At 39.1% G+C, this 17,554-nt stretch overlaps 1 protein-coding gene across 3 annotated transcripts in view; it reads left to right on the forward strand.

Moving 5' to 3' along the window:
* ZBTB11 (zinc finger and BTB domain containing 11) overlaps positions 1-17,301 on the forward strand; it is a 37,636-nt gene extending 20,335 nt beyond the window's left edge. For all 3 annotated transcript variants that reach the window (XM_067739025.1, XM_067739027.1, XM_067739026.1), the window contains exons 4-11: positions 4,425-5,263; positions 5,465-5,644; positions 8,790-9,035; positions 10,582-10,726; positions 11,420-11,537; positions 14,113-14,271; positions 14,381-14,556; positions 15,134-17,301. In XM_067739025.1, the coding sequence (XP_067595126.1) occupies positions 4,425-5,263; positions 5,465-5,644; positions 8,790-9,035; positions 10,582-10,726; positions 11,420-11,537; positions 14,113-14,271; positions 14,381-14,556; positions 15,134-15,651 (2,381 nt within the window). In that variant the 3' untranslated portion in view covers positions 15,652-17,301. The remainder of the gene's footprint in view (positions 1-4,424; positions 5,264-5,464; positions 5,645-8,789; positions 9,036-10,581; positions 10,727-11,419; positions 11,538-14,112; positions 14,272-14,380; positions 14,557-15,133) is intronic.
* The last annotated feature ends 253 nt before the right edge of the window (positions 17,302-17,554 follow it).

A 17,554-nucleotide genomic window follows, 5' to 3' on the forward strand; every position in this document is an offset into this window, starting at 1 on the left:
CCTAGGACAAATGGTGAAAGAAAGCTACACAGACAAAATCTCACACAGAAGCATACACATACACACTCACAAGAAGAGGAAAAGGGGAAAAAATAATAAATCTTGCTCTCAAAGTCCACCTCCTCAATTTGGGATGATTCGTTGTCTATTCAGGTATTGCACAGATGCAGGGTACATCAAGTTGATTGTGGAGCTTTAATCTGCTGCTCCTGAGGCTGTTGGGAGAGATTTCCCTTTCTCTTCTTTGTTCTCACAGCTCCCAGGGGCTCAGCTTTGGATTTGGCCCCGCCTTTGCATGTAGGTCTCTGGAGGGTGACTGCTCTTCGCTCACACAGGACGGGGTTAAAGGAGCCGCTGATTCGGGGGCTCTGGCTCACTCAGGCCAGTGGGAGGGTGGGGTACGGAGTGCGGGGCGAGCCTGCGGCGGCAGAGGCCAGCGTGACGTTGCACCAGCCTGAGGCTCGCTGTGCGTTCTCCTGGGGAAGTTGTCCCTGGATCCCGGGAACCTGGCAGTGGCGGGCTGCACAGGCTCCCGGGAGGGGAGGTGTGAATAGTGACCTGTGCTCGCACACAGGCTTCTTGGTGGCGGCAGCAGCAGCCTTAGCGTCTCATGCCCATCTCTGTGGTCCGCGCTTTTAGCCGCGGCTTGCGCCCGTCTGTGGAGCTCCTTTAAGCGGCGCTCTTAATCCCCTCTCCTTGCGCACCAGGAAACAAAGAGGGAAGAAAAAGTCTCTTGCCTCTTCGGCAGGTGCAGACTTTTTCCCGGACTCCCTCCCGGCTAGCCGTGGTGCACTAACCCCTTCAGGCAGTGTTCAAGCTGCCAGTCCTCTCCCTGCGCTCTGCTCCAACTGAAGCCAGATCCTCAGCTCCCAGGTGAGCTGACAAGCCTCTCGGGCTGGTGAGTGCTGGTCGGGCTGGTGAGTGCTGGTCGGCAACGATCCTCTGTGCGGAAATCTCTCTGCTTTGCCTACTGCACCCCTGTGGCTGCGCTCTCCTCAGCAGCTCCAAAGCTGCCCCCGCTCCGCCCCCCACAGTCTCCGCCAGTGAAGGGGCTTCTAGTGTGTGGAAACCTTTCCTCCTTCACAGCTCCCTCCCACTGGTGCAAGTCCCGTCCCTATTCTTTTGTCTCTGTTTATTCTTTTTTCTTTTGCCCTACCCAGGTACGTGGGGAGTTTTGTGCCTTTTGGGAGGTCTGAGGTCTTCTGCCAGCGTTCAGTAGGTGTTTTTTAGGAGTTCCACGTGTGGATGTATTTCTGATGTATCTGTGGATAGGAAGGTGATCTCTGCGTCTTACTCTTCTGCCATGTTTCCCCTCCGAGCACCCATTTGTAAACTTTTAATGATGGCCATTTTGACCAGTGTGAGGTGGTACCTCATTGTAGTTTTAATTTTCACTTCTCTAATAATTTAGCAATGATGAGCATCCTTTTTTTTTGTTTGTTTAATATTTATTTATTTGGCTATGCCAAGTCTTAGTTGCAACATGCAGGATTTTTAGTTGTGCCATGCAAACTGTTAGTTGCAGCATGTGGAATCTAGTTGCCCAACCAGGAGTCAAACCCAAGCCCTCTGCATTGGGAGTGTGGAGTTCCAGCTCCTGGACCACCAGGGAAGTCCCTTGAGCATTTTTTCATAAACTTATTGGCCATCTTTGTGTTTTCTTTGCAGAAATGTCTCTTTAGTTCTTCTGCCCATTTTTTGATTGGGTTGTTTGTTTTTGTTGAATTGTATGAGCTGTTTGTATATTTTGGAGATTAAGCACTTGTCAGTCACATCTCTTGCAAATATTTTCTCCCATTCCATAGATTGTCTTTTCATTTTGTTTATGGTTTGCTTTGCTATGCAAAAGCTTGTAAGTTTAAGTCCCATTTGTTTATTTTTGCTTTTATGTCTATTGCCTTGGGCGACTGACCTAGGAAAACATTGGTACAATTTATGTCAGAGTATGTTTGGCCTATGTTCTTTTCTAGGAATTTTAGGGTGTCATGTCTTTTTTTTTTAAATAAATTTATTTATTTTTGGCTCCATTGAGCCTTCGTTGCTACGTATGGGCTTTCTCGAGTTGTGGCGAGTTGGGGCTACCCTTCGTTGCGGTGCACGGGCTTCTCATTGCAGTGGCTTCTCTTGTTGTGGAGCACAGGCTCTAGGCACGCAGGCTTCAGTAGTTGTGGCATGCAGGCTCAAATAGTTGTGGCTCACAGGTTCTCGGGTGTAGGCTCAGTAGTTGTGGCGCATGGGCTTAGTTGCTCCGCGGCGTGTGGGATCTTCCCGGACCAGGGATCAAACCTGTGTTCCCTGCATTGGCAGGCGGATTCTTAACCACTGTGCCACCAGGAAAGTCCCACCCCTTTTATTTTGATTAAAATGTTTTCCAGAGTGTGTGTATGTGTACATAAAAAGGCTAGGAGTAAAAACAAAATATCAAAATTATCTTGTGGCAATAGGATTATGAGTGGGTTTTTTTTTTTTTTCCCCCGGTACGCGGGCCTCTCACTGCTGTGTGGCCCCTCCCGTTGCAGAGCACAGGCTCCGGACGCGCAGGCTCAGCGGCCATGGCTTACGGGCCCAGCCGCTCTGCGGCACGTGGGATCCTCCCGGACCGGGGCACGAACCCGTGTCCCCTGCATCAGCAGGTGTACTCTCAACCACTGCGCCACCAGGGAAGCCCCTATGAGTGGTTTTTTTATCTTATTTTCTTTTGTGTTTTATAGCATTTTACAGTAAACATTTGACTTGTATCTTTGGGAAAAAATGGTTTTTGATATTTAAAGTTACTTGGAGCAGAGTTATTTCTTTCATGGAAAATTTTTCTTATGACTTCAACTTAGAAATTAAAAAGGTACTAGGTAAAAGACCAAAATACATTATTTTGTTGGTATCTGTTGCTTTTTTTTTAAGAAATATTCTTTCTTATCTCAACCTTATTTAACCCGGTTTCATAATTTGTAGCAGTATTAATATGACTTTAGCCTGCTTGATTATCAGCTTTCCTAGGAATGGCTGAATTAGCTATGATGGTCATGTTGATGTGTAGTCTCCCCAGCTTTCAACCTGAATCCTAATAGATCTCACAGTTTAAGGTTTCCCTGTATGCTTGTTACTTGTTTATCCACTATTTGCCTATATAAAAGGACCACATTTTATGTATCTTGAGTCAAAACTGAAAAACACAGCAAACGTGAGTTTTTTGGTTTTGGGGGTTTTCTGGCCATGCTGCATGTCTTGCGGGATCTTAGTTCCCTCACTGGGGATTGAACCCGTTCCCCCTGCAGCAGAAGCGCAGAGTCCTAACCACCGAGCCAGCAGGGAATTCCCAAACATGAGTTTTTAAAAGGTTGCTTTGGCTCCCTGTATTTTAATAAAATATCTCTTAAGATAAATTATTATATGAGAAAAGCAAGGCACAGAAAAGTATGTGTAGTATAACACCTACTGTAAGAAGGAGGCATAAGAGTATTTGTTTGACTGTATAAAGACTCTAAAAATCTGTACAAATTATTAATCATTCTGGTCATGGAGATGGAGTTGGACTTTTCACTGTGTAATCTTCTGATATTTGAACCATGTGAATTTTAAAAATGGGTTTCGAAAGTGAAGTACTGAGAACTTAGAAATAAACTGATCTTATTTTCTCACATAAAATGAGAACCTAATACCTCATGTGTATAGTAATTGTCTTATTCCTTAGAACAAAGATAAGCAAACTATAACCCAAAGGCCGCCAGTCCTCCTTTCCCTCCCTTTTTCTGAATAAAGTTGTATTGTACCATAGCCATGCCCATTTGTATACATATTATAATATATGGCTTCTCTTTCCAGCTACAATGGCAGAATTAAGTAGTTGCAACAGACACTTTATGGCCTGCAATCTTTATTATCTAATTCTATACAGAAAAATTTTGCTGACCCTCTGCTGTAGACCTTGTTTTAAAGTTTTTAATAGTAGAACCCTCTGTTTACAGTCAAATTTTTATATGGACTTCTATTATTAAAATATACAGCTATACTTATTGCAGTGAGGTTAGGGGACAGGTTGGTTGAACCCTGCCTACTCACCTGCCTCCCTCTCTTTTTTTACCCTCCATTCTCCAGCAGATGATTCTTGAGGGGAATTTGAGGAACCCCCGGGGTTCTAAGGAGTACATTTTGAAAATGACTGCCTTACAACAACTATTTGAGGCAGTAAGTGTGATATTATTTTCTATTTTAGGTATTGAGAGACTCGGCTCATAGAAGTTAGTTAGTCAAGGCTTAATAAGCAACCAGAACTCAAAACAAATCCAGGGTATTTAATTGCAGAATAAATGGTCATATTTGCCTTTATATTCTATTTTATATTGTCATAATTATACAGTAATTGTTTCTACAAGGTGTTTTAGTGGTGATTTGACTTTTTTGTCTTTCATCTTTCTTGTTTCGCATAGGCTTTTGTAAGGCAAGCTTCCTTCCTTTACTGGAATTTGCCTATACTTCTGTGCTAAGTTTTGACTTCTGTAGCATGGCTGATGTAGCCATCTTGGCTCGTCATCTTTTCATGTCAGAAGTTTTAGAAATCTGTGAAAGTGTACATAAACTAATGGAAGAGAAGCAGCTAACAGTATATAAGAAGGGTGAGGTACAAACAGTTACATCTACACAGGACTTACCAGAACAAAATGGAGGTACAGCACCTCCTGTGGCTAACAACGAGGGAACCACAACTTTATCCACTGAACTTGGGGATTGTGAAATTGTACTGCTGGTGAATGGAGAATTGCCAGAGCAGAATGGAGAGCTAGGACAACATCCTGAGCCCCAGGTTTCTTCACAGACCGAAGCTGCTCTGTCACCTGTAGGCTGTGTAACTGATTCCCATCCTGAAATGGAGTCTGTTGATTTAGGAACAAAAAACAGCCAGACAGAACTAGAAACTTTAAACAGCAGAGAAGATGGCACAGTCTCTAATACTCATCCTAAGCTTTCAAAAGAGAATGTAATCAGTAGCTCTCCAGAAAACAGTAATATGGGAAATGATACAGCAACAGAGGATATCTGTGCTGAAGATATCTCAGAGCATAGGCAGAAGCTTGGCCAGTCTTTAAAAGATCAGGAAAATCTAGTTGAACCGACAGCACAGACAGACCATAGTCCCGATGATGATGATACTTACAGAAGCAGGCTTCGGCAGCGTTCTGTTAACGAAGGAGGATATATCCGACTACACAAAGGAATGGAGAAGAAGCTGCAGAAACGGAAAGCCATTTCCAAGTCAGCAGTTCAACAGGTATGATGAAAAAAGAGTTTACCTTTGTAGTTTTAGCTTTAAGTTGAAAACATTCTGCAGTTAAACTTATGGTGATAATTATCTTGGAGGGAAGGGGAGTGGATGCAGGAAAGCAATTTAATGTTTTAAATACCAATATTAAGATAATGTGAATTTGAGATAGTTAATTTATTTAGATTGTGTTTTCTGTTCTTTAATTAGGTGGCTCAGAAATTAGTTCAAAGAGGAAAAAAGATGAAACAACCAAAAAGGGATGCTAAAGAGAATACCGAAGAAGAAGCATCCCATAAATGTGGGGAATGTGGAATGGTTTTTCAGAGACGATATGCTCTTATAAAGCACATACTGAAACATGAAAGAGCTAGAGATTACAAGTGTCCAGTAAGTATCTGGAAAGCTAATTATAGATGGCTATAACTTCATTATAAATAGAATCCAATTTACTGCTTCATTTTTATCCTGCCATTTGTGTTCTCTCTTCTCTCTGTCTCCCTTACATTGCCATAAGAGTTATCTTCTGATTTGTACATGTCATGTTCTTGCCAAAAAATATTTACCTCTGCTGCTTCTTGATAACCTAGTAAGACAACAGTAAAACGATCTTTTTAAAAAGCTCATAGAAAGGAAAAGAACAGGAGACCTTAGCAACTAAATTCTGGATTCTGATAAATAGATGGAGTGTTTTTTGTTTGTTTGTTGGCTGCCCCATGCGGCATGCGGTATCTTAGTTCCCCAACCAGGGATAGAACCTGTACCCCCCTGCAGTGGAAGCACAGGGTCTTAGCCACTGGACTGCCAGGGAGGTCCCTAGATGGAGTCATTGATTCAGCAGATTTGAAAGGGCTCATTCCCAGGCTTTCAGTGTGGAAAGCTAAGAATCAATCTAAATTGTATTGCAGAACTACCAAAAGGCTCAGAAATTAATGGTACTAGCTACCTTGAAAGTAGAGATGAGTCTGGTTGTTAGAAAGTCTGTTTTGGTTTTTTTTCTGGCTGCGTTGGGTCTACATTGCTATACATGGGCTTTCTCTGGTTGCGGCTAGCGGGAGCTACTCTTCATTGTGGTGCGCCGGCTTCTCACTGCGGTGGCTTCTCTTGTTGCAGAGCATGGGCTCTAGGTGCGCAGACTTCAGTAGTTGTGGCGCACGGGCTTCAGTAGTTGTGGCATGCAGGCTCTAGAGCACAGGCTTAGTAGTTGTGGCACACAGACTTAGTTGCTCCACAGCATGTGGGATCTTCCTGGACCAGGGCTCAAACACGAGTCCCCTGCATTGGCAGGCGGACTCTTAACCACTTTGCCACCAGGGAAGTCCCTAGAAAGTCTTTCTAAGAAGTAAGTAAATCACTACCACCATGCCTTCAGCCAAAGATTCATCTTCTACTCTCTGAAAAAGATAAAACCCACCACTGCTCTAGGGAACACTGTGAATAATGAGGGTGAATGTACTATATACCAAACAAGGGAAGGTAAAAGCATATATACTGAATATTGAATCCTTTCAAGCTCTCTTTCCCTACTCAAGTTCTAGAATATTAACAACCAAACCCTTAATCTTAAAATAGAAGGATTTCTTAAAGGTGAGAAATCCGAAGTCTGATAACAAAAGATCTAAAGATACTGCTCATTAAAGCCTGTGGTTAATAGTTTACTCCTCTGCTTACACACAAGTTCCAATCGGTTTTTAAATGTCTTATTTTGAAATGTGAATAGACATCAGGTATACAGACTCACAAATATTTGAAGCAAAAAAACAACTTTGAGGAATCCAATACTATGCAGTTAAAAGAAAACTCAAACACCCCCCCACACACAACCCAAACCACAAACTATGATTTATATTAGAGATAAATAAAACAATTACATCAGTAAAACAATAACCATGTACTGTGTTTTTAAAAGGACATATCAAGAGAACAGAAGAGTTTTTCTTAGGAATAAAATACATAATAACACATATAGAAAAGTTAGGAAATACAATTGACTAAATCACCCAGAAAATAAAGCAAAAGACAAGGTAAAAATGGGAGTGAAAGAAATTTTAGAGGATTGGTCTAGGTTGTCTTCTAATATCCAGATAATTCCAAACAGCATAGAGAGAAAGAAATCACTAATGCAATGAAAAAAAATTTGAGAACTTGAAAATAGAAGTTTCCTTGTTAAGAGGGTGCGTTGAATGTCCAGAATCATGGGTGAAAATAAATCTATACCAAGATATATTATGAAATTTCAGAATCAAGGTACAAAGAAAATCTTATAAATTACAAGAGAGAAAGGATAAGGGTCAGAATAGCTTCAGGCCTTTCAGCAGCAACAGTGCAAGTTAGAAGACAAAGGCACAATATCTTTAATATTATAAAAGGAAATGATTTCTAACTTGGAATCAGTATTCAAACTATATTTATGATGGTAGAATAAGAACAGTTTCAGACATGCAAGGTCTGCAAAGTTTTACCTCCCAAACTCCCTTTCTCAGGAAGCTGTCGGCAGAGGTATTCCTCTAAAATGAGCAAGACATGGGAAACGGGAAACATGGGGTCCAATCTGTAGAGTCCAAGCGTGGGAAACAACCGCCCCAGTCTGGAACACCAACGTAGTGCTTTGACAGCGATCTCCCACAAGGTGATGTTTTAAACCTTCTCCCAATAGACAGTTGAGAGAAAGGTTTGATGATGAATTAGCAGTAAATACAAAGATAAATAAAACAGAAAAGGAAACGAAAGGAAAGGAAAGAGACTCATACTGTCTGTATGGTCCAGCTGTAATAACATGTATGTCATCCAGATAATGTAAGCACTGAAATTGATCTCATCAAAATGATCATAAAGCTGTATTGAGAAAGTATGGTAATGGGAAGGATCATGTACGTGTAGAGAGTGGAGAGTTAAAGGAGAGGGTCACTTCCTATTATTCATATTACTCAGAATTACAGAGATAATCATTAAGAAAGAGTCAAAAAAGTAGAGTAGTGAACCAAGAGGCCAGTTTTACTTATTAAAAAAAAGTTTTGTAGATCATGACTATAAATAACTCTGATTTTAAAATAAAGAACAGAAGCTTTCAGGAATACTCAACAAGTACAGGGTAAAACCCAAGGACTATCACAGTTTTATCTTCCTACTTTTTCCAGCCCCTATTTTTGCTCTTCCTAACAACTGTTAGTACTCATATAATAATAGTATTCTTGTCTTTGTCTGTGTCTTACCATTCCTTCAACACCCAGCCTCGGTGATGATGCCTTTCCTTATACTCTGATTATTCCCTCTTCCTAAGTATTGATCTTTCACCTATTTACATATAAATCCTGTTTTTGTGGTTAGATTATAAATCTTTGCAGAGTAGAGGCTGGGTCTGTCCCTTTCATTTCTATAGTGTGGTACCTAGCATATTGTCTTTTACATAGTATATATGTTTATTGAGTGATATAATTGTAACAAAGATATGGAATGTTGAAGTACAAGTTGAGTTTCACTTAACATTTGTGATGGAAATACATTCAGGCAGAATTTTGTTTACTTTTTCTTTTAGTTGTGTAAGAAACAGTTTCAGTACAGTGCCTCCTTGAGAGCACACCTTATTCGACATACCAGGAAAGATGCACCTACTTCATCCTCTTCCAGTTCTGCACCTAATGAGGCATCAGGATCATCATCTGAGAAGGGCAGAACCAAACGCGAATTTATATGTTCGATATGTGGAAGGACATTACCTAAATTATATTCTCTTCGAATACATATGTTAAAGCACACAGGGGTAAAACCACATGCATGCCAGGTAAAGCCATTATATTTATTTTGTTATTTAAAGAAGATTGGAACATAACCGGTGATAAGACTGGTTGATTCTGGCGTCACATCACTTTGGTAAAATGTCACAGGAAGTCCATAACTTTTTCAGTTTGTTGCCTAGGTCAAGGGTGATTCCCAGTTCTGTTCTTTAATTTGGCTGAAGTTGTAACTTGAAATTAATCTATTTAGGATGTTCGGGAAACTTGCTAGGATTCAGAGCGATACAGGGTGAGAATAACCAATTCATCATCTCAGTCATCCCTTAACGTTCAGTAGGACCAACCTGGCTTGGGAAGGAACCTGTGAGTTAAACACGTCTTAGTAGAAATTCTGCCTAAGCTATGTGTCCTTCTCTAGAGCTGAAGACTAAATGCCAAAATGTGATTCCTGGGTAAAGAATCCTGTGATAAGCCAGCTTTGGGCTATTTGCAACGGTGAAAAATTTCTAGTAGCACCTATAGCCTTGCATATAAGGATGACCCACTATTTTTATTAATAAACAGTTTTGGAACCAGTGAAATTTTTAATGTTTTTCTCTCTCTCTTTCGTTTCTTAAGCTTCGTATTATAAGAAAAAAGAATGTAAGAGAGTAGAATAAACCCTCATGTACTCTTCACCCAGCTTTAATAGTTATCAACACATAGTCAATTGTGGGATTTTTTTTTAATTTTTATTGAAATATAGTTGATTTACAATGTTGTGTTAGTTTCAGGTGTTCAGCAAAGTGATTCATTTATTTATTTATTCATTCATCCATTCATTCTTTTTTAGATTCTTTTCCATTATAGGTTATTACAAGATATCGAGTGTAGTTCCCTGTGCTATACAGTAGGTCCTTGTTGGTTACCTGTGGTCAGTTGTATTTTATATGTACTGTCTCTCACTCCCTTACTTCCCCCTCCCTTCAGTTATTTTGAAGCCAAGTCCTAAGCATCATTTTATTCATATATTTAAAAACTAAGTGTTAATTCGGCCTCTGGTCTTCTGGTGTAGCACTACTCAAAATGTGTGGTCCATAAAAGATAAGTGCAAAGATGGAGAGTAGCATGTAGAAACTGTCATGGTAATTTGATACTGTGACATTTTCATTGTGTTTAACAAAAATCTCTCCCTAATAGATTGGGGAAAGAAAAAAACTGGTTCTTCAACATAGAGAGTTTAAGAAGCACTGTTCTAGTTGGTATAGCAGGAGTTGAGTATATTGTTCTTGATTAAGCTCCCATGTCTCTTTTAATATAAGATATATTGTTTACCAGTCTCACAAAGGACAGTATGAGGTTTTTTTGCATACTGTTTTGAGTTCTAGTGATCTCATGGGTGTAAGAAAAATAGCAATATTGGTTAACTACTGAATCAGAAGATGATCAGCCAGCTAAAATCCTTGGCCCTTGTATCAACTTTAACTTTGTCATTTTGTTTATAATTTAAGTTTTTAATTTAAAATAGCATAGTAGATTCTGTGTCCTCATTCTTCAGAAACAGCCCTTATCTCTTTTCCTGTTTTACTGGTTTAAACACCTGTGCTCTCTTAGGTCTGTGGAAAGACTTTCATCTACAAGCACGGTCTAAAATTACACCAGAGTCTCCATCAATCACAGAAGCAGTTCCAGTGTGAACTATGTGTTAAGTCATTTGTTACCAAACGGAGTCTTCAGGAACATATGAGTATTCACACAGGTAATGAGAAACTTATATTGACATAGTTACATGTTATATACTATTAATTTACTAGTATATTGATTATGCTGTAAGATGACTGTATGTGTGCAGTTTTTTATTAATGAGAGTAAGGTTTTTTTTGTTTTTTTGTGTTTTTTTTTTTAGAGTAAAGTTTAAAAGTTGTTCTTATAATCTAGTTTTAGAGCTATCTTATTTGTGTAAAAATTTTGTTTCAGTCAGTGCAGAAAAATGTGTACTGAGTATTAAATCCAGGCACCTAAGGAAATGGTCTTGCTTTTAAAAAGTTAAGCAGTAGACAGATGTAACTGTCAGCATGGTATGTGGCTTATAATTTTATTAGAACTTTTAGTCCACATATACTTATTTTCAGGTGTTTAAAGCAGTTATGTGGAAAATGGCTGATGAAGGGTAGATAATCTGCTCTAGAACTTGTATACAACTCTACACTGTTATAATCCAGATGATCATGCAAGCCTGTCACATTCTGTGGGTAGTAGTAGTAGCCTCTCTAGTACTCTGGTTGAGAGAAAATAGGGATTTTGACATAGTTTGTTATTCTTAGAAGGTGGATGCCACATGTTACAGCTTCCGTGCCCACTTGATAAAATAACTTCTGAAATACAACGTAAAGCATTCTGTTGGAAGAGCACCTGATTGCTGGATTTGTGACATGGTTTTTATTTTTTATAGGAGAGTCCAAGTACCTTTGCTCAGTTTGTGGAAAGTCTTTTCACAGGGGCTCTGGGCTCAGCAAGCACCTAAAGAAACACCAACCAAAGCCTGAAGTTCGAGGCTATCATTGTACTCAGTAAGTATTTAATATGTGAACCATTCAATTAATTTCCTTGTGTTCTTACTCAGTTTATTTGAAAGTTGTTTCAAAAGAAAATATTTGAGGTGACTATAGTTGATAACACTGTATAATATGATTGAATTTTGCTAAGAGAGTAGGAACTTGAATATTCATATGTAATTATATGCAAACGTATATATATGTGAGGTGATGGGTGTGTTAACAAGTGGGAGGATTCCTTTCACAGTGTATACATGTACTGAATCATCACAGTATACACTTTAAATATCTGACAATTTTATTTGTCAGTTACACCTCAGTAAAACTGAAAAAGCAGAATACTTGAAGATAATATTAAACTGTTATTTGTTTACTCTTGATTTTATCAGTTTGTTTTTGTCTAGATGTTCCTATTTATTTATGTAACAGTTTTATTTAGACACAAATTTCATACCATACAAATCACTCATTTTAAATGATTTAAAGAAGTTGTTCAAATGTGCAACCAGTTCTTTCCTACAGTAGGGACTGTAGGAAAGAAGGGTCCCTTGGTGCCAGCCAGAGATTCTTCCTAGGCAGTTCCTCGGAAGTACTTGGCCCTCTGCTCATTTCTCCCTTCTTCAGATTCCTTTTTCCCTCTTTTCATTTTCCAAAGCCTCTTGAAATCTTTTTTATAATTGAAGTAAAGTTCATAGAACATAACATTCATCATTTTAAAGTGTTCAGTTTAGTGGCTTTCAGTACATTCACGGTGTTGTGTGAGCATCACCACTAATTCCAGAATGCCTTCAATACTCAGGCCAGGCAGTTTACAATTCTGCCTTGGTCTTCTCTTTCTGTTTGTGCAGAGTCAGCCATTGGTGAGAGTATAGAGCCTTTTCGGGTCTTTTCTGAGCATGTGCCCAGCACTGGGCAGATATTTGGACTTCTAGATTCCTGGGAATATGTGAGAGTTTTTCAAAGCTCTCATTCCCCAAAACATCTCGGTCTCCAGCCTTTTCCTCACAGGCTTTTGGTTTGGATATTGTTTGCACCGAACTGCTGTTCCTTGCCCCAGCAGCTGTGGCTAATACATTTGCCTGTAAGTGTTTCCAGCCATCTGCTCCTCTGTACTCCCCACCCCTCCCCGAGTCCTCAGCCCTGGAAGAGTTAGGGTAAATACAAGCAGACCCTTTGAGGGGTAACCTCAAGAAGTCATCAGATAGCTCAGAACAACTACAGCTCTGTGAGAATAAGTTCCTCTGGTACTAGGGACCCGTAGCAGGAGTGCAGTCTGTCTGCTGAGCTGAGGAGCCCGGGGATGGGGCCAGGGTGAGTTGAAATGCCACAGAGCTCTCTTACCAAGATTCAGCAATTGCTTTCTTGATTAAATATTTACCTGGTCACTGTAAACTTTTAATTAGTTTCCAGAGGTCCAGTAAAATTGATTCTGACAGTTTTTGCCCATTTGTTTACTGCTTTCATGTAGGGATGGGCTTTTGGAGTTACTTACTCTGCCCTATATGCTGATGTCACTCTATAATCAGTCTTATTTTAAAACAAAGATAGTTTATTATTCATACATTTTTAGTTGCAAGTATAAAAAACCCAATTTAAACTGACTTGAGGGCTTCCCTGGCTTAGTGGTTGAGAACCCGCCTGCCAATGCGGGGGACATGGGTTCGAGCCCTGGTCCGGGAAGATCCCACATGCCGCAGAGCAACTAAGCCTGTGTGCCACAACTACTGAGCCCACGTGCCACAACTACTGAAGCCCGTGCGCCTAGAGCCCATGCTGCACAACAAAAAAAGCCACCACAATGAGAAGCCTGCGCACCACAAAAAAGTAGTAGTCCCACCTCAACAAAGAGAAAGCCCGCGCACAGCAACAAAGACCCACACAGGCAATAATAAAAACAAATAAATAAATTTATTCTTAAAAATTTAAAAATAAAATAAACTGACGTGAATGAAAGTCGAATCTAGGAGTCTGAATAGTTTAATGTAAACTGGTTTCAGATTCATTAGCACTTGATGTCTCTGAGACTCCGTATGGACAAGGCAGTGGCAATGATTTCAGCCTTACATCCTCTCAACTCCCAGATTGTCAAGGTGCTTTTCTCGTAGTTCCTATAAAAGCCCTGAGGTTCGCTACCATTTGATCTGGTTAAGGCATTTGGTTTTCTGTGAATCGATCACTATGGCTAAGAGAATGCTGTGCTCTGATTGACCTAGGCCTAAGTCAGTTGCTCCATCCTTATGGTCAAGAGTGAGGCCTACTTCCAATAGATGGACAGAGACTGGGAGAGGGTGAAAAGGGATGTAAAAAGGGGAGATCAGATGGGGTTGAGGAGGAGACAGAAAATAATAACACCTATGATAACCCTTGGGAGCTGTGCAGGATTCTTTCTAAAATGTTTCTAGTACTCTGCAGCTAAAAGAACTTAAGACCCTGTAGCCTTGATGCAAGATTGGAATAGTAAGAATTGTTTTTGTTTTAAATTGGGATCATCTTGTGGAGTTCTAGAAACCCAAGAATATACTGAGTTCTTGGAAACTTCTTTTAAAAGAATAAGATGATCCAGTTGGGTGAATGAACTTTGTTATTGCAGATGTGAGAAAAGTTTCTTTGAAGCTAGAGATCTTCGCCAGCACATGAACAAACATCTTGGTGTGAAGCCATTCCAGTGCCAATTTTGTGATAAGTGCTATAGTTGGAAGAAAGATTGGTATTCCCATGTGAAGTCTCACTCTGTCACTGAGCCTTACAGGTGGGTAAATCTGAGGAGGATCTAAACTTAAGATATAAATGTACTTGGATTAATTATTATGGATTCTGGTGCTTTGGAAAAAATAATTTGGGGTTTTCCTTTATTTTAGGTGTAATATATGTGGCAAAGAATTTTATGAAAAGGCATTGTTCAGAAGGCATGTAAAGAAAGCTACCCATGGAAAAAAAGGAAGAGCAAAGCAAAACCTGGAACGGGTGTGTGAACAATGTGGAAGAAAATTCACTCAGCTGAGAGAGTATAGGAGACACATGAACAACCATGGAGGTAACTATACTTCATATAGTTTTATATATATATATATAAAACTTTCAGTAGAATAAAAGCCAGTCCAGTAGTGATTCTCCTTTTACCATTCCTCTTGCCTATTATCTCGCTTTCCTTAATAAGAGATTAATCCCATGTTGTGGAAGATTTATTCAAGTGATAGAGGTGATCCTGAACCTGACTACCTAATTGTTGTGTAGATAGATAGATTCCTGTTTTAGTGAGCTTAATACTCTATATCAATATTTTTATGCTGGAATGGACTACTTGAAGTTTCTGGTTTTTTATCCTAGGATTATAGGATTGCTGTGAAGGCTAAAAGAGACTATTCACAGAACCTCAGGATTGTCTCTCAGTAACTTCTATCAATAGGAACATCTTTAGAGAGATTATATCCAGAATCTGCTTTATTCTAAGAGAAACCATTTGGTTCTAAATAAAAGACCGCCATAGTCAAGATAGAAACGTTTATGGGCTACTGTACTTAAAAGAAAAGCATTATTTATCAGGCAGCTGTAATATATTTTGGTACTTGGACCTCACCACACATACACCTCTCTTGTTTCTTTTTTCATAGGAGTTAAGCCATTTGAGTGCTTAACATGTGGAGTAGCTTGGGCTGATGCCCGATCTCTAAAACGCCACGTCAGAACACATACAGGTGAACGGCCCTATGTCTGTCCGGTATGTAGTGAAGCCTACATAGATGCTCGAACACTCCGTAAACATATGACTAAATTCCACAGAGATTATGTGCCTTGCAAAATTATGCTGGAAAAAGATACCCTTCAGTTTCATAACCAAGGAACTCAAGTGGAGCATGCTGTTAGCATCTTAACAGCAGATATGCAGGAACAAGAAAACAGCGGTCCTCAAGAACTTGAAACTGTGGTAGTGACAGGAGAAACTATGGAAGCTCTCGAAGCTGTTGCAGCTACTGAAGAATGTCCGTCAGTATCTACACTTTCTGACCAAAGTATTATGCAAGTGGTTAACTATGTGTTAGCACAACAGCAAGGACAGAAGCTGTCTGAAGTTGCAGAAGCTATTCAAACTGTTGAAGTAGAGGTGGCCCATATTTCAGAAACAGAGTGAATGTAGTAATCGAGATGAACAGAAGGGACATCTCACATAAACTGAACTCACAGAACATTTGTTTACAGTACTATGTGGCTGTCTGCCTAGAGTTTGTACATCAAGGCTCTGGGCTGTTTTGGTGGTGTTTTAACATTTCTAAACGGTTTGTCTGGCTAATGGGTTCTGTAGAAAAGTCCATTTACTGTAAAGAAATTGAAAACAAATCTGTTTGATGGCAGTGGATTATCATGGTATACTTTTTATGAATTAATGTTTATAAAGAACTGTACTAAATAAATTAAAAACCGTACAGTTTCATTTGCATTTTGACATTATTATATACTTTGAGTTTAAAAGGCTGTACTAATTGGCTTTTCTTCTCTTTTATTCTCAAAATATAGAGGTTCTGTGATTTCATTTGCCTTGTTTATGGTTTAAAAATTCTAATATAAAACGTTTTAGTGCGATGCATAAGTATATTACATTTTTTTAAATGCTTCAGATCTGTGATTCTTGACTTACTATTTATTTTAACCCCTTATAAAGTCAGGGATTCTTTATTTTAAAGCACTTAATGAGTTACATGTTGTAATCAAGTTTGCACAGTGTACTTAATCTATATGGGGAACCCCTAAATGAATAGCTGATTTTTTTAAATGCCATTAAAATGCATGAAATGCCTATTAAAGCCTTACTCTACTATCCTTCAAGGCAAGTAAATTGACCATGAGCAAAGAACATTGTTATTAAATTGTTGATGGGAAATTTCTCCATGATTACATAAGATGATAAATGGGAAAAAAGTTAAAACTAGGTTTGGTATGTTTGCAGCTTTTGTATCATGTTTAATTGTTCAATTTTGTTGAAGAACTGCAGTTTAGAAGTAGGATAGCAATATAGACATCTACAGCGGTCCTGTGGATACCATGTAATTGTTAAGTAATTTCAGAATATTGAAAATTCTTCAGCCCTCATTACAGTATACTACTTAAAGAAATTGATTATGGCCCACCAAATTGTTAAAATTAAATTCTTTTTTAAAGTTGCCTGAAAGTTAAATTAATTTGTGTGTTTGATTTTTAAATTCCCACCTCTTTAAGCTATCCAGTTTTCTCGTTTTTCAAAATAGCCACGGGGAGATGCCACATTTCTCTCCTGGGAAACTACCACTCAAGCTGTAATTGTTAAAATTAAACTTCTAAGTATTAGAAGCTAATATAAGTTGTAAAATTAAGATACGAGCAGATCACATGTAAGTCATTCCTAAAGCACAAGAAAAGAATGTGCCTTGATGTACATATATTATTAAGATGCGTATTCCAGTTTACTTTAAAAGTGGCTTAAAAGATGAAGAATAAATGTGATGCCATGCATGCATTGTACCTGTATATGTAATATTTGCATTTGCAAATTTCCCATTGTTTTGATAGCTGTGTGGCTGACTTTCAATTTTAAGTGGATTAACATACAGTCTGTAACTTTATAATGGCTGCTTGTTTATCATATCTTTCAGTTAATGAAAATGTATTTCAACCTGACAAAAATTTGGAATTGTGTCTTTATGTTCCCTTGTCACCATTGTTATTAGATTTAGTTAATTGTATAAGACCCATTAATGTATGTCATAAATATGTAAATAAAAGATGTTGAATCTTGTTTAAGGCATAAGCTTTGGAGTTGAGCTTGTCACTATTTTCAGCTCATAAATCAGTTGCTGTTATTTGATATGTTATTGAGTTAATCCGTTTGTTTGTTTGTTTGTTTTGCGGTAAGTGGGCCTCTCACTGTTGTGGCCTCTCCCGTTGTGGAGCACAGGCTCCGGACACACAGGCTCAGCGGCCATGGCTCATGGGCCCAGCTGCTCTGCGGCATGGGGGATCTTCCAGGACTGGGGCATGAACCCGTGTCCCCTGCATCGGCA

Source organism: Pseudorca crassidens, chromosome 5, assembly GCF_039906515.1.
Source record: "Pseudorca crassidens isolate mPseCra1 chromosome 5, mPseCra1.hap1, whole genome shotgun sequence".
Classification (NCBI taxonomy): Eukaryota; Metazoa; Chordata; class Mammalia; order Artiodactyla; family Delphinidae; genus Pseudorca; species Pseudorca crassidens.